Below are 19,823 nucleotides of genomic sequence, written 5' to 3'. Positions count from 1 at the left end.
GCGGCCGCTGCTCCGGCAGCCTCCCCGGGCGCCCCGGCTCCTCGGGACGGGCCGCCGCCCGCGAGCCGCAGCCCCGCCGGCCTCCCCTGCGCCGCGGGTCCGCCCGGCTCTGCGCCTGCGCAGTCTGCGCTCTGGGGGCCTCGGCGGCGCGCCTCCTGGCGGCGCGTTGGGTCACCGCCTGGCTGCCGGGAGCTCCAGGGCGCGAGCCTGGGAGGCCCCACGACCAGGTCGCAGCACCGTCACTCAGCACGCACTGCCGTTCCGTCCCTTCACCCAGGGTGGGCCACGCCCCCGGGAGAGAAGAGCCGTCGCGGTGCCCGCCTGCGGCTGCAGGAGGCCCAGCTAGGGCTCCACAAGCTGTTGGTGATGATACACTGATCTTCTAATTAAAACAGTGTCCTCTAAATCTCTCCATCGTAATGGCACCTTTTCCCGTGTGTAATTAATAAGTGAGCTGCTGTTTTCGGAAACTCTGGTAACATGCAACTTGGTATGCCGTGGAACCCGAGTAAAAAAACATCCCCCAAAAGAATTCCTTTGGTGACTGCAATAGGCAGAGGGATGGGAGTGTTGGATTCGGATGTGTGCTTTGACATAGCAATTCTGGGAGATTGGTACCCCTGGGGAACTGTGGTTGGATTGTGCGCTGCCTGCGTAATATTCCTGCCTGACACGTGTCATGGAAATGAAGTAGAGAAATACAATGAATTGTGAAGGAAGCTTCTATGGGAGGGGAGAACCTCAAAATCAGTGGAACATCTAAAGCGATTCTACTCTGTCTTTCTTCCCTCCTTTCCCTACCCTGCCTAGGCATTTGTGGGCATTTGTGTATATTTGCAGGTGAGTTTGTTATTTGGTAGACAGGTGAGGGATCAGGACTCTTATTTGCTTGTGATCATTGTCTCTTTACTTATATCCCTAACAGACTGCAACGTGAAACTAGGGGCAGCTTAGACAGATTCTAAAACATAATCGTTTTTGCAGAAGTAGAAATGAGAAGGTAAAATTGAATATGTTGATCAAGTAGCAAAAAATAGCTCTGGAGAAATAAATAACGGTTAAGTGAATTATTTATCTACACAACTGGAAATTGTAAATAATTAGTGAACAATTGCACTTTTGACTTTATGTTACATGTTTCACTCCTATCTCTCACAGAAGGTGTAGCTGACTTTGCTGGAAATTCTCATACATAGATCTGTAATATTTTCCTAGGACTATATTATGATTGGTCTCCCCCATTTCACCCATACATAAAGGCATTTCAAAATTTGTTCAAACACTGAACTATTTAAGTCCAAAAGACATGCTGTATAATAGAAATCTGTTATGCTTTTACCCTAGAAGTTCTTAAGGCTTAAAGTAGATAAGGCTTTATTTATATATAAATGTATAAACATTTATAATATGACATAAATATATTATAAATTTATAATATAGTATAGATAGATTATATATATAATATAAAAGTCAGTAGGGAATATCCCACCATCAAAACTACAATAATATGGGACTTCCCTGGTGGTCCAGTGGTTAGGACTCCGGGCTTTCACTGCCGTGGGCCCTGGTTGGGGAACTAAGATCCCACAAGCTGCACAGCGCTGCCAAAAAAGAAAAAGAAAAAGAAAAGAAAGAAACCTAAAATAATGTAATTCAGTTGCCTTCAAAGGTGAAAATTCTGTAAGCCTTGAAACATGAGAACAGGTTAATTATTTTTCCGTTTATAGAGTAGTGACCATGGTGTTATAAAGATGGACATTCAGTTTTGAGACATTTATACATGCGTATGTTTCATTGTTTCCTGGTCCAATATGAGTGCATAATACGAGTATCTCTGCATTTTAAAGAATGTGCTGGCTTAAAACAATGCCTTGCTTTATATTTTCCTTGAATGAAAATAGTGTAGACCAGGAATGCTGGGTATACGACCGGAGGTCACAAAACGGTAAACCTGTGAAAGCCTGAGGAATTCGGGCCATGCAAAGCAAGTGTCTTTAGCTGCCCTCTACCAAGAGAGGGCAGCCCTCTTCCCACAAATTATCTGCAGAGTGGGCTCCAAAGCACAGTGCAGGAAAAAAATTTTAGAACTTTTATTTATAGCTATTATTTTTATCTTAGCTTTAAAAAGCTTCTGTTTGGTTGTGTGTGCTTTATAATAATATATAAATATATATGAGCATGCACTACACTTTTATAATTTGTAAATAAATAAATATACATATATTTGGAGTGCAAGAAAAAAAAAAAAGTTGTTACTGAAAGTAAGGTACCGTGGAAAAAGTTTAGAGGCCAGGATTCGAAACTTGTCTCCTCCGGGGCAAACTGCAAACCTTGCACGTTCCCAGAATCAAAGGTCTGTAATCACATGTTTGGAAAGTTCTTTCCTACCTTCAATACATATTTAGGGAATATCCACTATGTCCCACCTCCTGCGAGGTTCTGAAAGTACAGTAAAAGGCAAAAGAGCCATGGTCGTGCCTTCATGAAATTTACAGTCTACTAAACATAAGCATTGAACAAATAAACACAAGATACATTTTTAAAAAATGATATACTGTTAAGTGCCAAGGAAAATAAAGTTTCGAGAGGTCAGTGAAGTCCTTCCGAGGGAGTGGCATTTGATCTGAAATCTAAAGGACGAGAATGAGGTAGGCAGAGAGGAGGAGGAGGAATCTCAGTCATGGGAAACAAGGCAAAAGTGTCAGCTGAGCGGAGATCTCTTCTCACTGAAGAACTGTACAAGGTCCATGTGCCTGGAGCTTGCGGGGAGGGAGTGAGGCCGGCCGGGTGGGGCTGGACCGGGCCCCTGGGGACCCGGAGACCGTGGAAGGGTTTTAGACCTAAAAATGCAACGGGGGTGCCAGTCACAGGTTTTCAACAGGGGTAGAAATTCAAGTTCACTTACGGAAGCTTCCATTTCCATTTTTCATGCCCTGGTTGCCTAAAGCGTGTCCGAGAGTCAGGACATAACACGCTGCAGATCAAGATTTCAAAACAAAGTGAAAAAAAGAAAGCAAGCAATCAAGACACTTCTGGAAATTTGAACGGCCGGAGCGTGTGCAGCTTTGAACAGTTAAAACTCCCCCAGACGAGGAGGACGGACTCAGGCTTGGAGCTGGAGCTCCGGCCGCGCCGAGGGGCGCGCCGCCGCTGACACCAGCCTGTCAGGACGCGTGCGCGCGCCCCCACCCCGCCCGCACACTCTCGCGCACGCACCGGGCTTGAGGTTGGGCCTCCTCGGCCGCCGTCCGCGCTCGGCCGTCCCGCGTGTCGCGGCACCGCCCTCCCCCCCGACGTGGGCGGTGCGTGGGCGGTGCGAGGGCGGTGCTGGCCCGCCTTCCCCCCACCCCCCCCACCCCGCTCCAGTTGCCAGAGCGCCGGCGCGAGGCTGGGGAGGGGAGTGGCTGGGACTGACCCCTGCGCCACGGCCCCTTGCCGGCCCACGTGCCGACCCGCGACCCTGGCGCGGGGGCTTCCCGAGGGCCTCGCCTGGTCCGAGGTTCGCTGCCGGACCGTGCTCGGGCCACGAGCCGGAAGATCGCTAGTCCCGCCGCCGTAGGCGCCTCCGGCCGAGGCTGCGACGTGGGGATCCAGCCTTCGGACTGGGAACCCGCAGGAGACGCCTAGGAAGGGGAAAGGCCTGGAAAACTGAGCCGGCCCCAGAAGGGGTGAACGTTTGGTGGGCGGGCAAGGCTGATAGCCGTGGGGATCGCGGGATACGGAAGTTCTCGAGGTGTCTGGTGTATCGGTACGAATGTCCGCTCTGGTGTGCAGGAAATATCACGCCTCTTAACTTTCTGGATCTCAGTTAATTTCTGACCCCTCTGAGCTACATGCAACCCACCCTTCCCTGCCCCCATCTGATGGATTGTGTAAAAAATTAAAATTACCGCATTTATTCTTGGGGTTTCCCTTCCCAGGGGTTAAGCCAAAGTCTGGAAGCAGTGACTTTGTGGGTGAACTCATGGTTAAGTAACTTACCCAAGGTCACGTTGCCAAAAGTGGCCCTCAGGATTCAAACCCAGACTACTTAGACTCCAGAGAGTCTTGGTTGAGTCATGCTAGGTCCCTCTCTGAAATGTTTAGCTTCAGCCCTATTTGAAGCCGGCTTGGACCACAGTGCCCTGAAGTATAAGCACACTGGACTAGGGGTCAAAAAGTAGGACCAGAAGTCACCAGGTGACCTAAAACAAGGCTTCAGTTTCCCCTGGGAGAAGTGGGGTTAATGTCCAAGGTCTACACATGCTAGGGAGTGTAACCAGTCGTTTGCAGGCCACCCTCCAGCCCATACTAACGGTGACGCAGCAGCTCCAAGGTGAGGTGGCCTCATCGTTGCTGATGGGAAACTAGATTCTACAAGAACATGGTCGGTGGACAAGGACAGATGAGAAGTGCTGACGGTGCAAGGGAGGCAGTTATGACATCAGTCCCCCCCCCCCAGCGCAGCCACCCTCCCACCCTCCCTTCAAACAGACATAGACAAGAACTTAGTCGTGCGGCACAATTAGGGAAGAGAAGCGGACTCCTGGGAGGAGCGAATCTATGGTCAAAGCGCTACTGATCACTTTCAGAGAGAGCTGAGTACCTACTCCTGGAATTATCAGCAGTCCCACTGAGCCACAACTACTGAGCCCGCGAGTCACAACTACGGAAGCCCGCGTGCCTAGAGCCGGCGCTCTGCAACAGGAGAAGCCACCGCAATGAGAAGCCCGCGCACCGCAACGAAGAGTAACCCCCGCTCGCCGCAACTAGAGAAAGCACGCGCAGCAATGAAGACCCAACGCAGCCAAAAATAAATATTAATTAATTTTAAAAAAGAAAAAGAAAAAGAAAAATTCCCTCCTATTAGAAAAAAAAAGAAAAGAGAGCAGGACCTTCCAGTCACTGCTTAAGGCACCCAGAAGAGCAGACTGGGGGAACTTTTAAGTGAAATCTGCAGCACTTCTCTCCCTCTCTGTGGGGACCTTAGTTGGGCAAGACAGAACAGATTCCCAAAGAGGGTGTTGGCTATATGCGAACTGATTTGCAGACTCAGAGGCCTGCACTTCCCCAAGGTAAGAGGGAGTTTTCTTAAATTTAAGATATAATCAAAACGGTTCCTATTGCAACAGATCCCTGGATGGAAATATGCGGACGGTTCCTATTGTAACAGATCCCTGGATGGAAGTATGCGGTCTTGCTCAATCACTCAAAATCAAATGACAGGCTCAGTTTGGGCGTAATATCAATGGCTACATTGTTTATGTATCTATATGTTCGTATGAAATTTCATAACTCATGCCAAATAGGAAATGGAGGTTTTAAACTGCTTCAATTTGGACATTTTCACCTAATACCCCAGTGCTTTCAGAAGGCAAATTGTTTCCATTTAAAGGCAATTTGCCCCAGTCTTACAGAAATCCTGCCTCTTTTCACAGACTGGACTCCTTTCATAGACTCCAGAGAGTAGGAATTCATTTCGCTCATCCCCAGGACTCTTGGATGATGGAACTTTAGACTGAGTTCTAGACAGGTCACATTCATCCATTCTCATCTTTAAGCTCTTTAGAGATGGGGATTTCACAGTCTGCTTAATAAATCACCTCCATGTTTAATAACCCTCACTTTTGGAATTGTTTTCCTGGTTCTAATCCAATCCCTCCTCCGACAGGTTAGCATTATGGAATCTCAGATCTGAAAAATAACCTTAAAGGTCATTGTGTTAGTTTTTCAACAAACCTGATGGATTAAAACACATGACTTTATTTTCTTACAGTTCTGTACATTTAGAATTCCAACGGAATTCAAAACTTCAACACATGTCACAAAAAAATCAGAGTGAGAGCAGGGCTATGTTCATTTCTGGAGGCTACTGCTGGGGAGATCTTTACTGGCCTTTGTTACCTTTTAGAGGCTAACTGTATTACCTGTTTTGTGGCCCCCTTTCTCCTTCTTCAAAGCCAGCAACGTTGCATCTCTCTGACCCTTCTTCACATCATCCTCTGACTCTGACCTCAGCCGGGAAAGGTTTTCTGATTTGAAGGACACATGTGATTGGATTGAGCAGCACCCCCCCCCCGCCCCTTCCAATAATCCAGGATCATCTCCCCATTTTAAGGTCCTTATCTTAATCACATCTACGAAGTCCCTTTTGCCATGTAAGGGCACAGTCACAGGTTCTAGGGATTAGGACCTGGATAGCTGGAGGGGCGGGGGGATTATTTTGCCCACTCCTTTCTGCAAGAAGGAATCCCCTGACAGATGCTGCTCTGACTCTGAGTACTTCCACCGACGGGGAGAGGTCACTGCTTTATGAGGATGCCAAGGGTAATGTTCAACTCTAACTCTAATCTAGAGGTAATAATGACCAGCTCTAAATATCAGAAAATTTGTATGTTCAGTCCCAGTAGTTCCCATACGTAGGTCTTTGCCTTCAGAAGCACAGAAGAAAATCCAACCCGGTATCCCCACTTACACACCTGCCACATGAAGTTCTTAAAATATTTGAACACAGCTAGAAGATTTCCCTTTTATTCATTAGTTGAACATACTGAGAACCTATTATATGTGCGTGCTATTCCTGGCTTCCGAGATAACAGTAATTAACCAGCCAAAGTCCCTAATCTCATAATGCATTCCTTATGGTGAAGGAAACAGGTGGTTAATCCAACAAACAGCATTAGCATTGCCTTGAGTACCATCCAATCAAGGGTACCAAAACAGTGTTTGAAAGAATTGGATTTTTTAAAAAAAAATCATCTAAATAACAATTACAGGGCTTCCCTGGTGGCGCAGTGGTTAAGAATCCGCCTGCCAATGCAGCGGTCACGGGTTCGAGCCCTGCTCCGGGAAGATCCCACATGCCGCGGAGCAACTAAGCCCATGCGCCACAACTACTGAGCCTGTGTGCCACAACTACTAAAGCCTGCGTGCCTACAGCCCGTGCTCCGCAACAAGAGAAGCCACCGCAATGAGAAGCCCGCGCACCGCAAGGAAGAGTAGCCCCCGCTCGCCGCAACTAGAGAAAGCCCACGCACAGCAACGAAGACACAATGCAGCCAAAAACAAATAAATTTTTTTTAATGGAAAACTTTATAAAAACAGTAACAATTATAGGAAGAAGTTAGAAACTTTGTACACATATTGTATATTTTAGGGTTGTTTTTGCTTTGAAGTATAATGGGCGAGCATCAAAACCTCACACCCACAGTCCTCTGAAAATCTTACTCTAGGCCTGAGGGAGAGAAAATTTGAGTGAGAGAGAAGTTTCAATTAGAGTAAGCAAAGATGACTTCCTGAAAAAAGTCGATCCTTCCAAGATGAGTAGAGTTAGATAAATAAAGCCTAGAGGGGAGACAGCAGCCAGATAAGAGGAGAACTGGGGCCGATAAGCCTTTTAGTTTGGGCGTCTGGCTGTGGGTAGGGCATATTTTGGGTGTTTTACTCTAGTTTTAAATAGAAGTCTTCTCAAAGGCACTGAGAAGACTAGGAATTCAGTGGCAATGGGGTAGCACTGCTCTGGCATCTCCCCACACTATCTGTAAAGCTCCTGTAAAACAAGAGGCTACATCTCTACAGGCTACAAAACTTGGAGCTAAACAGCCTCTAGCTTCCCGTGACTGAGTTTACCTGAGTCTCCCGCAGAGCTCCAGGGGGTGGCAACCTATAAAATCAGGAGGACGCTCCGGTGGGTGAAGATCATCGAGGTGTTTGTTCTTAGTCACTTAAATTCTCCCCCTTGTCCCATGGTCTAAATTCAGCCCTGCCATATGCATGTTGGGAGCTGGGAATAGAATGTGTAATTCGCATTCATGTTCTGTACTGCTGCTTCCAAAAGATAGATGAATTGAAATACTGTAAATAAAGCTAACTAATTTTCACTCAAATTTCCGACAGAAAATGAAAATCTGGTTTTTTCAATCCAGCTTCTAGAGGCTCTGTGGCTGTTACTGTAAAGTTGAAAGTTCATTGGTGGAGTGAATTATCTTGACTCCACCTCTCCATTGTTTGGGAATGGATACATTTTGTAATTAACATTTGAGGTCTCTCCTTCCCTTTGGCTTTCTTATTTGGATGCTTTGTTGCAAAATGATCGTTTAAGTTTGTGTATTTTCTTTTAGGCGTGTTTGCCTTTAAGACTCAGAATAAGACTCAAATTCGACTTCTTTGGCTGCAGATCAACTTCAGCCATATTTCCCAAGACCTTCTTAATGACTGCTGGAAGTTTTTCTGGCATTGTTTTGGTTGGATACAAATTTGTATCCTGTGATGATAATTTCATTCTCAGTGATTCTTATCTTTAAATTTTGTTTGGTCCCTAAGGGGGTGTGCTGAGTTGAAACTTGAAATTGTATTATAAGAGGGGGAAGGGTCTAAAATGAGAACTAAAAGGTGGTACAATTCTGTCTGTGTAAACAGTGGAATGATAATGATATCATCCTTTCAGTTCTCTATAAGGTTCTGGAGAACTCTGATCACTCTCTTCTTTTACTACCTGTATCAACTCAGGGAACTTGGGCATGACTACTAGCAAAGATCAGTGGTTCCCATTCCCGTAGGGCACAATGTAATCCTTCTGGGGCAGGTGACCACAACTTGCTTTATTTCCTTATTTGTACATGAGTTTGGATCATAAAAGATATAACATGATTGAGACAATTTGAGCAAACCAAGCCCTAGATATTTTTCTTAATAGATCTTTATTGGAGTATAATTGCTTCACAATACTGTGTTAGCTTCTGCTTTATAACAAAGTGAATCAGCCATATGCATGCATATGTCCCCATATCCCCTCCCTCTTGAGCCTCCCTCCCACCCTCCCTATCCCACGCCTCTAGGTCATCTCAAAGCACCGAGCTGATCTCCCTGTGCTATGCTGCTGCTTCCCACTAGCTGACTATTTTACATTCGGTAGTGTATATATGTCCATGCTACTATCACTTCGCCCCAGCTTCCCCCGCACCCCCCATGTCCTCAAGTCCATTCTCTATGTCTACGTCTTTATTCCTGCCCCGCCACTAGGTTCATCAGTACCTTTTTTTTTTTTTTAATATTCCATATATATGCGTTAGCATAAGGTATTTGTTTTTCTCTTTGTCTTCACTCTGTATGACAGACTCTAGGTCCATCCACCTCACTACAAATAACTCAATTTCGTTTCTTTCTATGGCTGAGTAATATTCCATTGTATATATGTGCCACATCTTCTTTATCCATTCATCTGTCAATGGACATTTAGGTGGGTTCCATGTCCTAGCTATTGTAAACAGTGCTGCAGTGAACACTGTGGTACCTGTCTCTTTTTGAATTATGGTTTTCTCAGGGTATATGCCCAGTAGTGGGATTGCTGGGTCATATGGTAGTTCTATTTTTAGTTTTTTAAGGAACCTCCATACTGTTTTCCATAGTGGTTGTATCAATTTACATCCCACCAACAGTGCAGGAGGGTTCGCTTTCACCACACCCTTTCCAGCATTTATTGTTTCTAGATGTTTTTGTTAATGGCCATTCTGACAGGTGTGAGGTGATACCTCATTGTAGTTTTGATTTGCATTTCTCTAATAATTAGTGATGTTGAGCATCTTTTCATGTGCCTCTTGGCCATCTGTATGTCTTCTTTGGTGAAATGTCTATTTAGGTCTTCTCCCAATTTTTTAATTGGATTGTTTGTTTATTTGATATTGAGCGCCATGAACTGTTTGTATATTTTGGAGATGAATCCTTTGTCTGTTGTTTCATTTGAAAATATTTTCTCCCATTCTGAGGGTTGTCTTTTTGTCTTGTTTATGGTTCCTTTGCTGTGCAAAAGCTTTGAAGTTTAATTAGGTCCCATTTGTTTATTTTTGTGTTTATTTCCATTACTCTAGGAGATGGGTCAAAAAAGATCTTGCTGTGGTTTATGTCAAAGACTGATTTTCCTATGTTTTCCTCTAAGAGTTTTATAGTGTCTGGTCTTACATTTAGGTCTTTATTCTATCTGGATTTTATTTTTGTGTATGGTGTTAGGGAGTGTTCTAATTTCATTCTTTTACATGTAGCTGTCCAGTTTTCCCAGCACCACTTATTGAAGAGGCTGTCTTCTCTCCATTGTATGCTCTTTCCTCCTTTATTGTAAATTAGGTGACCATATGTGCATAGGTTTATCTCTGGGCATTCTATCCTGTACCACTGATCTATATTTCTGTTTTTGTGACAGTACCATACTGTCTTGACTACTGTAGCTTTGTGATATAGTTTGAAGTCAGGGGGCCTGATTCCTCCAACTCTGTTTTTCTTTCTCAAGATTGCTTTGGCTACTTGGGGTCTTTTGTGTTTCCATACGAATTGTAAAATTTTTTGTTCTAATTTTGTGAAGAATGCCATTGGTAGTTTGATAGAGATTGCACTGAATCTGTAGATTACTTTGGGTAGTATAGTCATTTTCACAATATTGATTCTTCCAATCTAAGAACATGGTGTATTTCTCCATCTGTTTATGTCATCTTTGACTTCTTTCATCAGTGTTTTATAGCTTTCTGAGTACAAGTCTTTAGCCTCCTTAGGCAGGTTTATTCCTAGGTATTTTATGCTTTTTGTTGCAATGGTAAATGGGAGTGTTTCCTTAATTTCTCTTTCTGATTTTTCGTTGGTGGTGTATAGGAATGCCAGAGATTTCTGTGCATTAATTTTGTATCCTTCAACCTTACCAAATTCATTGATTAGTTCTAGTAGTTTTCAGATGGCATCTTTAGCATTTTCTATGTATAGTATCATGTCATCTACAGTGACAGTTTTACTTCTTCTTTTCCAATTTGTATTCCTTTTATTTCTTTTTCTTCTCTGATTGCCATGGCTAGGACTTCCAAAACTATGTTGAATAAGAGTGGCGAGAGTGGACGTCCTTGTCTTGTTCCTGATCTTAGTGGAAATGCTTTCAGTTTTTCACCATTGAGTATGATGTTTGCTGTAGGTTTGTCATATATGGCCTACATTATGTTGAGGTAGTTTCCCTCTATGCCCATTTTCTGGAGAGTTTTTATCATAAATGGGTGTTGATTTTGTCAAAAGCTTTTTCTGCATTTATTGAGATGATCATATGGTTTTGATTCCTTAATTTGTTAATGTGGTGTATCCCATTGATTGATCTGCATATATTGAAGAATCCTTGCATCCCTGGGATAAATCCCCTTTGGTCATGGTGTATGACCCTTTTAATGTGTTGTTGGATTCTGTTTGCTAGCATTTTGTTCAGGATTTTCACCTCTATGTTCATCAGTGATATTGGTCAATAATTTTCTTTTTTTGTGATATCTTTTTCTGGTTTTGGTGTCAGGGTGATGGTGGCTTCGTAGAATGAATTTGGGAGTGTTTCTCCCTCTGCAATATTTTGGAAGAGTTTGAGAAGGATTGGTGTTAGCTCTTCTCTAAATGTTTGATAGAATTCGCTTGTGAAGCCATCTCATCCTGGACTTTTGTTGGTTGCAAGATTTTTAATTACGGTTTCAATTTCATTACTTGTGATAGGTCTGTTTATATTTTCTAATTCTTCCTGGTTCAGTCATGGAAAATTGTATCTTTCCAAGAATTTGTCCATTTCTTCGTGGTTGTCCATTTTACTGGCATATAAGTGTTTGTAGTAGTCTCTTATAATCCTTTGTATTTCTGTGGTGTCAGTTGTGATTTCTCCTTTTTCATTTCTAAGTTTATTGATTTGCGTCCTCTCTTTTTTTTTCTTGATGAGTCTGGCTAAGGGTTTATCAATTTTGTTTATCTTCTCAAAGAACAAGCTTTTAGTTTTATTGATCTTTGCTATTGTTTTCTTTGTTTCTATTTCATTTACTTCTGCTTTGATCTTTATGATTTCTTTCCTTTTACTGACTTTGGGTTTTCTTTGTTCTTCTTTCTCTAGTTGATCTAGGTGTAGGGTTAGATTGTTTATTTGAGATTTTTCTTGTTTCTTGAGGTGAAATTGAATTGCTATAAACTTCCCTCTTAGAACTGCTTTTGCTGCATCCAATAGGTTTTGGGTTGTTGTGTTTTTGTTGTCACTTGTTTATTATTTTTTTATTTTTCTTTGATTTATTCAGTGATCTCTTGGTTATTTAGTAGCGCACTGTTTAGCCTCCATGTATTTGTGATTTTTAGAGTTTTTTTCATGTAATTGATTTCCAATCTCATAGCATTGTGGTCAGAAAAGATGACTGATACGATTTCAATTTTCTTAAATTTTCCGAGGCTTGATTTGTGACACAAGATGTGATCTACCCTGGAGAACGTTCCGTGTGCACTTGAGAAGAAAGTGTATTCTGCCACTTTTGGGTGGAGTGTTCTATAAATATCAATTAAATATATCTGGTCTAATGTGTTATTTAAAACTTGTGTTTCCTTATTTATTTTCTGTTTAGATGATCTGTCCATTGGTGTAAGTGGGGTGTTAAAGTCCCCTACTATTATTGTGTTACTGTCGATTTCCCCTTTCATGGTTGTTAGCATTTGCCTTATGTATTGAGGTGCTCCTGTGTTGGGTGCATAAACATTTATAATTGTTTTACCTTCTTCTTGGATTGGTCCCTTGATCATTATGTAGTGTCCTTCCTTATGTCTTGTAACAGTCTTTATTTTAAAGTCTATTTTATCTGATATGAGTATTGCTACTCCAGCTTTCTTTTGATTTCCATGTGCATGGAATATCTTTTTCCATCCCTTCACTTTCAGTCTGTATGTGTCCCTAGGTCTGAAGTGGGTCTCTTGTAGACAGCATATGTGTGGGTCTTGTTTTTGTATCCATTCAGGCAGTTTGTGTCTTTTGGTTGGGGCATTTAATCCATTTACATTCAAGGTTATTATTGATATGTATGTTCCTATTACCATTTTCTTAATTGTTTTGGGTTTGTTTTTGTGGGTCTTTTTCTTCTCTTGTGTTTCCTGCCTGGAGAAGTTTCTTTAGCATTTTTTGTAAAGCTGGTTTGGTGGTGCTGAATTCTCTTAGCTTTTGCTTGTCTGAAAAGCTTTTGATTTCTCTGTTGAATCTGAATGAGATCCTTGCTGGGTAGAGTAATCTTGGTTGTAGGTGTTTCTCTTTCATCACTTTAAGTATATCCTGCCACTCCCTTCTGGCCTGCAGAGTTTCTGCTGAAAAATCAGCTGATAACCTTATGGGGATTCCTTTGTATGTTATTTTTTGTTTCTCCTTGCTGCTTTTAATATTTTTTCTTTGAATTTAATTTTTGTTAGTTTGGTTAATATGTATCTTGGTGTGTTTCTCCTAGGGTTTATCCTGTATGGGATTCTGTGTGCTTCCGGACTTGGGTGACTATTTCCTTTCCCATGTTAGGGAATTTTTCGACTATAATCTCTTAAAGTATTTTCTCAGACCCTTTCTTTTTCTCCTCTTCTTCTGCGACCCCTATAATTCGAATGTTGGTGCATTTAGTGTTGTCCCAGAGGTCTCTGAGGTTGTCTTCAATTATTTTCATTCTTTTTTTCTTTATTCTGCTCCTCAGCAGTTATTTCCACCATTTTGTCTTCCAGCTCACCTATTTGTTCTTCTGCCTCAGTTATTCTGTTATTGATTCTTCTGGTGTATTTTTCATTTCAGTTATTGTGTTGTTCATCTCTATTTGTTTGTTCTTTAATTTTCTAGATCTTTGTTAAACATTTCTTGTATTTTCTCAATCCGTGCTTCCATTCTATTTCTGAGATTCTGGATCATCTTTACTATCATTACTCTGAATTCTTTTTCAGGTAGATTGCCTATTTTCTCCTCATCTCAGCACCAAGACCCAGCTCTACCCAACAGTCTACAGACTCCAGTGTTGGAAGCCTCAGGCCAAACAACCAGTAAGACAGGAACACAATCCCACTCATAAAAAAAGGAAAAAAAAAAAAAAGAGACAGCAAAAAAATATGTCACAGATGAAGGAGCAAAGCCCTACCTATTTTAGTCCACAAATACTGTAGAAAATAACCCAATCCTCAGACTCTACCCTTAGAGGAAGTTGTTTCTTGGGTGCAGTTCCAGAGTTGACAGATCTAAAATACGACCGCCACAACATCAGATCGTTATTCACGTTATAGACACAGACAATGGGCAGAACCTGAGAGAACTTGTTTGCAAGCACACGTGAGACTCCTCCAGAGAGACGCACAGAAAGCAGCAAGAAGAATTTGAAAAGAGCTGGAGATCGCACATGAGCTGATGCAGTGTGGGCTGTAAAAAAAAAAAATGGTTTACTATTGTTAATTTTACTCCATTTGTCATCGTTCACCACCTGTCTTCCCCAAAAGATGGAATGGCTGGTGGGTTCTTAGGCTTTGCACAAGCATCATCAACAACATTCTGATTCTTTGGTCATTTAGTATGAAACAAAAAACTAGAAATCCCAAGAAATCCAAGATCCGTTTCTGACTCTGCCAGTGGCCTTTTAGTCGATTTGGGCAAATTATTCACTTCTCTGTACTTCAGTTTCTTCCAAAATAAGCATAAATAATTCTTACCCAACCTACTCTCAAGTTGGTTTGAACATCAGATGAGACAATAAGCATGAAATCTCTTTGGGCAAATGAAATGTCATAGAAAATTAAGATGATGTGCTGATTATTATTATTATTATTATTATTAGCATTTCAGAGTGGGGCTGGCACTCCCCTTCCAGATTATTAGCAATGAGAGAAGTTCAAATTAGGATCATAATCAGATTGGGGGGGATTCCCATCACCTTTCAATATATTGCTTTTCATGAAACAGAGATCAAAGAGTTTGTGGCTATGCCAGCTTTCTGAAAACCTAGGAACCACTATGAATCCAGAAGAGGCCTTCGTTATGAAAGCTCAGAGGTGGACTACTTTACAACTATACAGGGCAGCTTCTTACCTCTTGGCTCACAGCATCACTAAAAAACCCAAAAACAAAAAAGCAAAAATGAAAACCTTTAACTGATTCCCAGAAGCACAGACTTTGCAGAAAAGCTGGAGGAGAGAGGGTCAAGGAGCAAGAATAAAAATAGTAGAGTACATTTAGAAAGGAAAAACAGAGACAGCAGTATCACACTGGCAGATACTTACTGAGAATGAATAATATACAAAAGTACCTCAAGGCTAAGCCAAGTGGATCACAAGTTGGATATGAGTCTGCAGCAAAAGTCCTTTTATAAATTAAGCTCAGGACTGGATACAATGTTAAAAATATTTCTGGAGCATGGTGTGTGTACATGCATTATCTCCTTTAACCCCACTAGGTACATGTCATTATTATCCATCTTTCACAAACAAGGAAAATGTTGACCAGAGAGTTGTAGTACTTGCACAAGGTCTCCAAGCCATCATGTGGCAAACTCTGGACTTGAGCTAACATCTGTCACCCAAGTCTGTGCTCCTAATCGGTATTGTAAATTGCCTCTCAAACAGCATCCTGCTCGTGGAGAACACCGGCTGGAGTTCTGGGCTTTGGCAAAGGGGCTTGGCAAACCTTAAGAGGATCCCGTGGGTAGCAGTGAAAGGGATAAGTTTATTTAAGCTGGGAAAGAGAAAGTTAAAATGAGACCCGTAGCAATGTTTGTTTGTTGTTTTTAATATTTATTTATTTTATTTTGGCTACTCCGAGTCTTAGCTGTGGGCTCTTTAGTTGCAGCATGCAGACTTCTTAGTTGCAGCATGCACGCAGGATCTAGTTCCCCGACCAGGGATCAAACCTAGGCCCCCTGCATTGGGAGCTCAGAGTCTTAACCACTGGACCACCAGGGAAGTCCCTAGCGATGGTAACTTACCTGATGGCAGTGGGGATCAAGCAATAGAAAATGGTTACAGGTGGTTTTGGAGAGAAACAGAAGATTCAGACTAAACCAGGATCCAATTGTGACTGTTTCTGGAAATGAAGGATGCTACGTGTTTGTGGCGATCTTGCAGGTGCACCACCCAAGAGAGCCTGTGGTGGGGACACAATTGGCTGACAGCCTCCAGGTGCCCCGCCTTGGGGCCTGCCAAGGCACCCAGGCCCAGGCTACGCTTCCCCAAGCCGCCCCTAGCCAGTGACCGGCCTGAGCAGGGACAAGAGCTGGGCCGTCCCTGCCGGTGGCGGACTCCTGGGTCAGCCCTGACCATGCCCACCTGAGCTGCTCTCAGAACAGCACTGCAGTCTGCAGCTTCTCCTCCCCAAGCCTCCATCCTCCCCCCTCCTTTCTTAGGGGTCAGACCTACACTGTAGCCTGGAGGTTCGCCTCACCTGCCCCCGCTCCCTCCCCCTTTATCCTTAACAGGTGTTTCCCCGATAAATCTCTTGTATGTATAGTCCTGTTTTGACGTGTCTGTTTGTCAGAGACCCGAACTGACATAATATTGAGTGTGAAGTGAAAGGGAAATAACATCTTTTGTCTTTAAAAGCAGGCTTGGCAATTAACTTAGACATTTTAAGTGCAGGCTCTCGGGGGCCCGAAGAGGATGTGCTTAGAAGACTGTCCATCTTCTCCTAGGCCTGAAACTCTCATGGATCTGTATTTGGGGCTTAAATATGACAGGTTGAATGTTCTTAGTTTATTTCATTTTTTTTAAGGATAGTCATTGTTATATGGCCTAAGAAGTATGACCTTAAGGTATTTACCTGAATGATAATGAGAAATGCCTGAATGACATCATCACATCACCATCTCTGATCTGAAACCTGCACTGCTCTAGCAGGTGCTATTAAAATCACTGCAAAAGCGAGTAGAGCGCACTGCTCACGTGTAACAGGCAGCTGCAGATCTGAGGACCTGCTCTGGCACTGAACTGAATCCCTGGAGCAGCACGACGAATCAGATCACACTTCCCCAAAGCCCTAAAGAGCCAGCCCAGGGCTCAGAACGTTTGTCCTGAATAGGTTAGAAGAGGTCTTTCCCTATACTGAGCTTGAGTCATTAGCCTTATAAGACCAGGAGTTAGACAACTTTTGACAATGAACACATGGGGTCAGAGCTGCAAAAAAAAAAAATTTTTTTTTTTGGTAATTAACAAAGTAAGACACTTTAAAAAATTACAAGGCTCTTTTGCCTTGCTTCTATCCACCCATGAGACCTGGGGTAAATTATTTAATCTGTCCAGCTCACCAAAAAAACTCTGAGTGTTGGGGGTCAACATTATAAAATCACTGAAGCTGTAAGTACTCCTCATCCTGTGTCAAGGGGTCAAGGTTGTTCTTTGTGTCTCCGGAGGACTGGCCTCACACTTTCCTGAGGTGGACGTGGTAACTGCCTTTCTCCGTGTGCGCAGTCAACATGGTTAAACCCCTTTCTCACCTGGGCAAACTCAAGAGCTTCTTGGTGATGTTATATTGAGTAAGGAGGTGCTTACTATCATCAGCTCCCGAGACACAAACTACTCTCCCGTCAAACAATCACACAGAATAAACACTTTTTAAGATTAAACCTAAATCCCTCTGCCACAGCTGATGAGAGGCAGCCCTCATCATCTCAAGTGCTAGCGTTCGAGATAAATTGTTTTTTTCTTTTTTATTGGAGTATAGGTGCTCTGCACTGCTGTGTCAGTTTCTGCTGTACAGCAAAGTGAATCAGCTATACGTATACATATATCCCCCTTTTTGGATTTCCTTCCCATTTAGGTCACCACAGAGCACCGAGTAGAGTTCCCTGTTGTGCCATACAGTAGGTTCTCATTATCTATTATCTATTTTATTTTATTTATTTCTAAATATTTACTTATTTATTTATTTAGGTTGCTCCGGGTCTTAGTTGCAGCATGCAGACTTCTTAGTTGCGGCATGTGGGATCTAACTCCCCGACCAGGGATCAAACTCGGGCCCCCTGCATTGGGAGGGCCGAGTCTTATCCACTGGAACACCAGGGAAGTCCCCTAGTTATCTATTTTATACATAGTAGTGTATATATGTCAATCCCAATCTCCCAATTCATCCCACTACCCCTTCCCCCTTGGTATCCATACGTTTGTACTCTATGTCTGTCTCTCTATTTCTGCTTTACAAATAATATCATCTATACCATTTTTCTAGATTCCACATATATGCATTAATATACAGTATTTGGTTTTCTCTTTCTGACTTCAATATTTCTTCAGTTTCATTCTTTGTTAACTTTCAGGACTATTGGGTTTTTCTGCTTTTGATTGTGCTTAAATTGTATTTCAGGATCATTCTGAGTAATGTAATTTTTTGTGGGCTGGCCTGGAACAGAAGCCTTTTCCTCTTGCCTCAAAGTACAAACGTGTGATATTATTTCCATGGTAAATGTATTCTGAATTTCCAAAAAAAAATCTTACCAACAACTTTTAATGTACTGATACAAGCTATTTGTAAGCCAGCGTCTACCTACATACCCAAACTTTTATCCATTACTTATTAAATACATAGAGTGACCTGTTGTGTACCTGGCCTCACGCTAGGGGTCGAGGATGACTTCAAGGAGCTCACGGTTCTCAGGGGAAGACAGAGTGTAGCTGAAGCTCCTACATGGGAGATGACAGGATTCTCGGCACTTTTGCCTTGGCCCCTTCCTCCATACAAAATATCAAAATTATATTCTACTGCTGTGTTGGTATAATGATAAATGTGATACAGGTTACATCATATTTACATATACGTATATATTTTGATGATTTTAAAAGAAATTAAAACATTTTCACGGGCCCCTAAGAAGTAGTGCGGGTCCCAGACCTCGTGTCTGCTGTGCCCTGGAGACAGGACAAGAGGAGCATTTGCAGAAGCGATGCTGGAGGTTGAGAGTCGAAGGATAAACAGGAGTTCACCAGAAAGGCCATCACAGGAAGAGAGAACAGCACGGGCATAAACTTGGAAGTGCGAAGGGCAAGGTGAAGACCCCGAGAGGCATCCTAAATGGTAGAAAATGAAGTTGCAAAAGGTAGGCAGAGGCCAAAAGTATAAAGACCTTATATGTTATTGTGAGAACAGTGAGGACGTGAGGGAGACAGCTGGGGACGTGGACACGGGACGCACCCAAACGAGCCTGTGGAAGCACTGCCCTGAGAGACTGCAGGGGGGTTGCCGCCACCTGAGGGGTGACGTGGGACACGAGCACGGCCCTCACTGACTTGACACAATGGGAAGGAGACGAGGATTCCAAAGGACGTAGGCTGCTCAACTGGATGTGAGGAAAGAGGCAGGAATCCGGGTTCTTATTTATCCCCTTCGCAGCCCTTTCTTTAGTGCTTGACTCCCCATCGAACATACACCAGATCAAGCCAAGCAACCAACCCACTACGGGAACAGCCACCGTCGGAGGGACTTTTCCTGATCACTCTCCCATTCAGATTGGACTACTTCCTCCTGGTGTTTGACTGTCTCTCCAATCCCTCCTGTTCTGACACCCTATTTAAACCCAGTTCTCCACCTCTGAGGCTTATCAGTGTATTGATCACAATTTTGTACTTGAACTTTGACTCTCTGCACTCACAGCCATGAGGCGGAGGTTCATTCTGACCCCTTGGAACCATCCTCAGCAAGCCAGTGCCACCTGACCTCCCCACAGGGGAAGGGGATCAGACGTTCCTGCCTTGATTGAACCGGTGAATGGCAGAGGCATTGAGCTCAGAAAAAGAAAGTGAGGAACACTCTGGGGGAAGATTAGTTCAGTTCTGAATATACTGACCCTGAGGTTCCAAAGGGCCAGCCTAGCAGACGTTAACCAAGGCTATCAAAATGCGGTCCTGGAGTATAGGAGAACGTTCTGAGCTAGAGATGGAGATGTGGGTGTGTGCAGAAACGAATTCACGTAGAAGCCTCAGACTGTCCTCGGAAAGCCCTGTGTGCAAGGTTGACCCTTGGCTACCATCCAGGAACTTGATTTGTGGGTGTCCCCACTGTTCCCTGACAGGCGTGTCTCGATGCGCCTGAACTGTCTGTG

The 19,823-nt window shown here is 43.2% G+C and overlaps 1 protein-coding gene across 2 annotated transcripts in view; it reads right to left on the bottom strand.

Annotated features, from left to right (window-relative positions):
* Positions 1-5,066: 5,066 nt before the first annotated feature.
* RNF6 (ring finger protein 6) overlaps positions 5,067-19,823 on the bottom strand; it is a 31,729-nt gene continuing 16,972 nt past the window's right edge. The window contains exon 6 of one of the 2 annotated variants that reach the window (XM_082435662.1): positions 5,067-14,167. In XM_082435662.1, coding sequence (XP_082291788.1) covers positions 14,024-14,167 — 144 coding nt within the window. In that variant the 3' untranslated portion in view covers positions 5,067-14,023. The remainder of the gene's footprint in view (positions 14,168-19,823) is intronic. The other variant, XM_082435652.1, reaches the window with a different exon arrangement.

This window comes from Balaenoptera physalus, assembly GCF_965194825.1.
Source record: "Balaenoptera physalus genome assembly, chromosome: 18".
Taxonomy (NCBI): Eukaryota; Metazoa; Chordata; class Mammalia; order Artiodactyla; family Balaenopteridae; genus Balaenoptera; species Balaenoptera physalus.
The sequence above is the reverse complement of the archived record's forward strand: the minus strand, read 5'-3'. Positions and strand labels throughout refer to the sequence as shown.